The sequence below is a fragment of the Ovis aries genome, chromosome 19 (genome assembly GCF_016772045.2).
Source record: "Ovis aries strain OAR_USU_Benz2616 breed Rambouillet chromosome 19, ARS-UI_Ramb_v3.0, whole genome shotgun sequence".
NCBI lineage: Eukaryota > Metazoa > Chordata > Mammalia > Artiodactyla > Bovidae > Ovis > Ovis aries.
In genome coordinates, this window is record NC_056072.1 from 47,949,268 (window position 1) to 47,956,504 (window position 7,237).

The 7,237-nt window shown below is 51.6% G+C and overlaps 1 protein-coding gene across 4 annotated transcripts in view; it reads left to right on the plus strand.

The window, feature by feature from the left end:
• RFT1 (RFT1 homolog) overlaps positions 1-6,535 on the plus strand; it is a 46,851-nt gene extending 40,316 nt beyond the window's left edge. The window contains exons 13-15 of one of the 4 annotated variants that reach the window (XR_009597439.1): positions 1,301-1,441; positions 3,430-3,497; positions 5,630-6,535. Coding sequence is in view for 1 of the 4 variants with exons in the window: in XM_042236086.2 (XP_042092020.1) it covers positions 1,301-1,336 (36 nt within the window). In the remaining 3 variants the exon portion in view is untranslated. Of the gene's footprint in view, positions 1-1,300 lie in introns of all 4 variants that reach the window. The other 3 variants (XR_001022714.5, XR_009597438.1, XM_042236086.2) reach the window with 3 other exon arrangements.
• The last annotated feature ends 702 nt before the right edge of the window (positions 6,536-7,237 follow it).

Consider the following 7,237-nt stretch of genomic DNA (forward strand, 5'->3'; position numbering starts at 1 on the left):
CCTTAGGTATGTGAATCATTTTTAGTCGTCATCAAAACAGTTCTCCCTGCACTGGTGGACGTGACTGGATGGTGATCTCGACCTGGAAGGAGGGGCTGGCTTCCTTGGCCCTGTGATGGACACGTCTGTATTCCAGACTGACAGGACTGGCGTTTTACTCACTGTTCTTCCCTTCCAGCCAAAACAGTGTTCCGCGTTCTCCCACTGACGAGGCAGTCTCTTTCACCACCTTTCTCCTCTCCCACAGTCTGGGCCCACAGTCTCCTTTTGGCTGTAAGCTCTGTTCTGAAGGCAGAGACCCTGAGGAGAAAGGGAACTGGCCCAGGTTATCTTCATAGGGTGGCTACTGTGGGTGCAGGGTCATAAGTGAACCAGCAGAGGGGCCACCCTTGGGGCAGGTGGGTGCCCAGTTCCATCAGCTCTCACTGGGCAGGGGCTGGGCAGGGTGATGTGATTCAGCCAGAGTTGCCACTTCGGCCTTGGAGGAGCTGCCTGAGGGCCTGTGACGTAACGACCAACTTACGAGGGAGTCTTCTAGTCCACCATTTACTTGTCTCATTACCTCCCTCCCTCCTGTTGACTGACTGTCACAGTGCTGCCCTGGTCTGACCAGTGCACTTGGCAGGGCCCGCCTGCTGCAGAGCACTCAGTGGGAACAGGACCTGAGAACCTGGCAAGCCTCGGTCCTTTAATCTCATCTGCACCACAAACTGGGGCCTTGGAACGGGGCTCTGATGCTGTCAGCACAGTGAGCAGTGACTAATTAAGACACGACTGCATTAGTCACGTTGGAGGTGACAACTGAGCAGCATGTTTTGGGTTCATGTCTGAGAGATCCTGACACACTTTTCAATTATGTGGAACTAATAGCGTGTGGCCTCCACGCAGCCGTGTCGGGCGGGAGAGAAGGGGAGTCTGCGATGAAAGCATGACTCAGTATAGCTCCTCACTCACTTCTCTGCACTCCCTTCTGAAAATCACAATAGGTCACACCAGGGAGCGTGGCACTTGGGGTCCAGAGGGCATCTTTCAGAAGGAGAGTTATAAGACGACTCTGGGTGACACAGGAGCCATGGCCCTCTCCGTAGGCGCCTGTTGCGAACCCCAGCGTTAACTGTGCTCACTCTCCTGGTCTCTGGGTGCGCCCTCGTCTGGGCCTGGCACAGCCGGGCAGGGAGAGCCAGAGGACGCAGGAGAACCGAAACATTGTCGCCGTGAGAGAAATGGGATGTTTTCCTCCACAAATCCCAACCAAACTAGGGAATGTTGCTAAAACAGCTTTCCTTTTTGTTCCCCCCAGGGCATTGACAACAATTTTATGAACAAACCAGATTAGCACACTTATGTTCCTGAACTAGAGCCGAAGATTCCTTTCTTCCTGACGTGCCTTGTGAGATTCCCTAAGTGGCATCTCTCCAATGACAAGAGGATGTTCTTGCAGGTGTGCAGATGTTAGGCTCTGGTGTTGGGTTGAGGTGAGGGCGTAGGGGCATAGAGGGGACAGAGCTGCTGGCTTTTCCTTTTTTTCCTTTTCTCTTTTGTAACCTGGAGTGACATCACGCGGGGCTTATGGCAAGATGCCCAAGCATGCTGGGCACTCATCCTTACCTCCCCTCCCCTCAGCTCTCCCCGCAGCAACCCTGCAAACGCAGGGCCGAGAGCCAGGCTCTGTGGGGAGCACCCAGAGGTTCCTCCCATCTGCATCACCACCACGGAGGCCCGCTTGTGTCATGTCCGCCTTCTGAAGTACACGAGCAGGGTTTTGCTTTCTAAGCGGCCCATGGTGTCGCATGCATGGTTATACCCCAGCCTGGCTGCCCGTTTCTAACTCACTGGGTGACCCTGAACAAGCCTCACTCTACCAACTGTGGCACACAGCAGGCACCATCAGCCCCTGGGCTCCATTCCTCCCTCATTCACAAAGGCCAGATCTGAGCTCTTTTGATAACCTTGCACCTGAGAGGGCAAGAGGGGTCAGCCGGCTCCTACGCCAACTGGAGCAGCACTCTTCTGATCGGAATGAAAACTGGGGATTACTCTTAAGAATTTTCTTGGAAGAGGAGTTCTTTCTGTTTAAACAACAACAAAACCCTGTCAAGCTTGAAATCCACAAGTTTGAATGTTTTAAACCTCCTCCCTGGCCTTCCATGACGTTATCTCCCACAGTTCCCCCCACCTTTGCCAGTCTTCATCTCATCTTAAAGAATTCAAGGTAATTGTTTTGCACAGCCACTGGAATGAGTAACAGATATTTGGGAGAAACAGATCTGGCCCCGAATTATGTTGCGTTACAAAGAAACAGTTGTCTCTTCCCCATGGTCCTCTCTCTGTTGGTGGCCTTGACCTCAGGTGACATCACCAAGGAGTGGGAAGGTGGCTGACTTCAGCCACTCTATCATATTGTAACCATAGGCAGATCTTGCCTCTCTGTGCCTTGGTTTCCTCATCTGTTGCTAACCCACCTGGCATGGCACAGGGCGGATGGAAGGAGAATAGAGGCCAGTCAGTCAAATGTAGCTCTGGAAGCTTTGGAGAAAACAGCCCATAGCAAGGCTTCCTATATGTCCTGTGTACCCACCTCTCTACCATCTTTCTCTTCTGCTCCTCGCCCTCAGCCAGTCCTCCCCTGATGCTCTCCACTCTAACCCCAGCCCAGGCTCTCTTCTCCTCACCCTCGCTCCTGTTGACCCAACTCCAGGCCTGCCTATGGCTGTCCTGGCAAAGAAGAAAGGAGCAAGGGCATTACAGACGCTGGTGATTTAACCCTTTTCTTCAGTGCTGTCACACCCAGAAGGCATTAAACCCCAAACCCGTGGCATTAGTAAACACACGCCCATCCCTGTTCCTTGGCTCCTGCCTTGTCTGATTCTAAGGGTGTGCTCTGGAGCCCAGCGACACCTGCTGTCTGGCCTTCCACCTTTCACCTCTCCTCACTCTCTACCTCCTGGGCCTCACCCTGTCAGCCTCAGTTGCACATGTCGACTCTATCGCACTCCTTTCTCTTTCTTTCAGCAGCCCTATTTTTCTTCTCCCTTGAGAATTAGGAAGGCAGGTTGTGTGGGAGTTCCAGAAAGGGTCTTGGAGATAGACCCAGCACCACTTCAAACATGACCTTGAGCAAGGTAGTTCATCCCTATGTGTCTCAGTTTACTGGTCTAAAAATGGGCATTAGAACACTCACCTCATCGGGTATGGCAGGGAATCCATGAAAGGATGGAGGGGCATCAAGCAGGGGGTGCCCCACCAGCCCATCATTTGCTCCTTGAGTGGAATTATAAATCTGCCAAACACAGAGGAACTGTGGCCCCTGGGAACTTTTGCTTCACCCCTGCCTACTCCCTCCTCCCCACTTAAGCCCAGTCCACAGACGTGTATGTGGTTGAATCTTTTTTCCTGCAGTGGCAACATTTCTTTCCCCTTTTCTTGAAGGCGGTGCTTCAGGTGAAGAGGAAATGAAAGCTCTTTTTCAGCCAAGCTTGCCTGGAGGAGCATAGAAGGTGAGGGCATGGGTCAGTGAGACTGCCTGAGGTCTTCTGACTCAGCCAAGCTCCGGCGGCCCAGCTGGAGGAAGCAGAACCGTCGTTTCCAGGGAGAGCCCAGCAAATGCCCTCTTTCAGGCTCAGCCTGAACTGCCCCACGCCCCTCCCACCCCCCTGGTAAGAGGGGATGCTTGCAAAGCCTGTTAAATGATTTTCAGCAATTTCAGAAATTGCCTCAGCTGGTAGTTTAAAATTTCCCTGCAGCTTTAGATTAAAGCAGAAAGAAAAAAGACCCCTGGTGATAGACGAGAGTGTGGCTTTGTCCAAGGAGGGCCAGCTGCTGTTGGCAGCTTCTGAAGAAAATGGAGGGATCTGAGTTGGTTCTGCCATGCGGGTGGGCGGCCAAGGGCACTGGCTCCCCTGGCCTCAGCTTTCGGCCTTGCCATGGTGACCATGAGGACACTCCCCCCGCGACGCGCCACACCCCCCCCCGCCCCACCACACACACACTTGCCTCAGTCTCCAATTTGCCAGTGTCCTCGCCTTGAACCCACTCATCAAAGTTGATCTGAAGCTCGAGTTCTTCCTCATCCTCACCCTGAAAAGGCAACAAAAACAACCATGCTTCCGCCATCAGCCTGCTTGTTGTTTTTTCCTTCTTTGGGCTGTAATGAAGGATGCAAGGTTCAGACCAGCTGGCTTTCCCCTTCTGGAAGCAGCTGGAAGAGAAAGGCCAGAACCAGGACAGAGGATGCTGTCTTATTTTTAATTTGACTTTTTTCTCCCTTGTTAAAATTTCTTTATTTATTATGATTATTTATTTATTTGGCTACACTGGGTCTTCACTGTAGTGCATGGGCTTTCTCTAGTTGCTGCGAGTGGGGGTCACTGTCTAGTCGCAGCACATGGGCTTCTCATTGCTGCGGCTTCTTATTGTGGAGCAAGGGGGCTTCAAGGGCACGGGGGCCTCGGCGTTGCAGCATGTGGGCTCATTAGCTGTGGCTTGCTGGCTTAGTTGTCCCGAGGCGTGTGGGAACTTCCCAGACCAGGGATTGAACCCGTGTTCCCTGCATTGCCAGGCAGATTCTTAACTAGCAGGGAATTCCCTAATCTTATTTTTTTATTATTATTATTTTTTTTTTTTGGCCATGCCATGTGGCATATGTGATCTTAGTTCCCCAACCAGGGATCAGACTTGCACCCCCTGCAGTGGACGTGCAGAGTCTTAACCGCTGGACAACCAGGGAAGTCTGAGGGGGTATTGTCTTGAGTGGTACTGTTAAGATGCGGTTTTTGTAAGCAAGGAAGTGTGTTCTGCCTACAGTTGGGACTCAGGGAGAGCAGGGAGACACCAGACACTTCTGAGTCTGGCCCTGATCCTTGAGTAAGGAGTAAGGCTGCTGACCTTGGTGTCTGGGTCATATCTGAGTGGTGGGGAGTCCATCAGACCTTCCTCTTTCTCCTCTTCCTGCTCCTCTTCAAAAGGCTGTGACCTGGGCATGCTGGTTCTGATCCACAGAGCCCAGTGCTCCAGGCCTCTTCATTCCCATCACCTTCTGTGGGCCATGCTCCCCACCCTGCAAGGGTTCTGGTTACCTTCTCGGCCTGAGAGATGATGTTTTGGCCCTAGGGACCAGTTGTTGATCCAGATAATCAACAGAGGCAGAGAGCCTGGAAATCACATTCTAATTCTAGACCTGCCTCTGTCTTCTTGAAAGATCCTCTTCTCCATCTACAAAAGGTTCTGATCCCTACTCGCTGTTGCTCTGGGACCGTGGTGGGGGCCAAGGAGAAGCCCCCATGCAGCACAAATTGGGGCTGAGTGGAGAGCGGGAGAGTTGGTGGGCCTGAGTGCTCCGAGGCTGGAGCCTGGGGCTGCATTCAGACAGGGGACCAGAGATGTCATCACAGTCTAAAATATCTCCGCGTATTGTTCTTCTTGATGGCAAATGATCTTATCTCCTGATAGCATTATGTATTGCATTGAATAGGTATTTCTTACATTGACTGGTAAAGTATCCTGGGGCAGCCAGTACCTGTAGACAGGAATGCCCTCCCGTGGCCTCTTTGTGCTTTGCATGTGGTGCATGTATTTTCCCGTGTTCACACTGCCCTCTACATTGTTCTGCTTTTACTGCACGGTGTACCAGTTAAGTTGTCCCCGGATTCCCTGCACTGAAAACCACGCAGCAGAGAACATCCTGGCACAGAGACCTCGTCTGCACTTGGCCCACTCCAGGCTCCACCGCTTCCTCGGCTGCAAGTGGAGTGTGCCAGGCACAGGGGACTGCTTCCCCAGGTGTCAGGAAAATCAACAATGCCCCAGGCCTCCCCCTGGAGAATCTGACTAATCAGCCTGGCTGGATGGGAAACTTGGGAGCTAAAGCTACCAGTAAACAGAAAGGAAGTGAAACAACCCAGGCAGGCATCTCTACCATCTGCTCCCACTCCTCCCTTGGGGTGACGTGGCCTCCTCAAGGAAGTGGCTTTGGGCCTTGTTTCCCTGCCCAGAGGCATGGGGTGCAGCCTGTTAGGCTAGAGGCCCATTTGGGTAGCCTTCGAGGGCACTTGGTGAGCCGCTGGCCCATAGGTGGAGTCCATGGTCTTGACAAGGTCGTTCCAGAACTGACCATGGGTCCCTGCTAAGCTGTCTCTCAGTTCTGTGACCCTGGACAAGTTACCCCACCTCTCCATCCTCAACATGCCTCTATCTAAATACTCTACCTACTTTAATTTTCAGTTTTTCTTTTGATCAAAAGAACACATGTACACAGCTTTGAAAGATAACCCCAAACAGCAAGTTCTGCATCCCCCTCCCAAGCTACCCTCTCCTTGGCCCATCATTTTAGTTCTTTTGGTCATGTTTTCCGTTTCCCTTCATATTTGTAAGTTATTTGCTTATGTTACTATTTCTTAATTGTTTCCCCTTTAGAATATTGACCTCTTATGGAACAATCAGCCCGCTCTCTGCATACTTCCCATCTTCCCAGTGTCAGGATTTGGGGTATATTCATGTTTACATGTTTAAAACTATAAAAACATTGTTTTCTGCTAAACCAAGTAGTATCCTATTTCCTTTCTACTGTAATCTGTTGTTTATTGTCAAACTATTAATTATCTCATTATTTTATTTGTGTTCTTAAAAATACTTTATGTTCTTCCCTACAAAATCATAAAACTGAGCCCTTTTCAACATGACTAACCTCAACAGGTTTCTGTGTTTTCCCTGGAGACCTTGCTTGGGGAGCCCCACATCACCCCTTTTCCACTCTCACCATCCCATTTGTGGGTCCCTCCCTTCCCTAGAGGGAAAAGGCTCAGGGAAGTTAAGAACTTTGCCCAGCATCATACAGTAGTAAGATGGCGGCAGAGATGTGGGTCTGTCCCAGGAGATGCAGTTACGGTCGAGAGCTGCCACGCCCTCACCCGCCCAAGGATGCTGCAACCCAGTGGGGGTGGGTACCATGTAAACAGAACCACGTGGTAGGGGTCTAATCCACAACAGGATTGCATGTGGTGGGAATTCCCTGGTGGCCCAAGAGTTAGGACACAGCGCTTTCATTGTTGTGGGCTCAGGTTCAATCACTGGTCAAGAAACTAAAGTCCCATGGACTGTGCAATGAGGCCAAAAAAAGGACTGCATGTGATGTGGAGGTCTTGGCCCTGACTGCAGAGGACAGAGGTGGGTCTTCCCGGCAAGTTCCCCTGCGTCCGTGTCCATCCCTGTCCCAGGCTGAGCCAGAAGCCCACTGACAGCT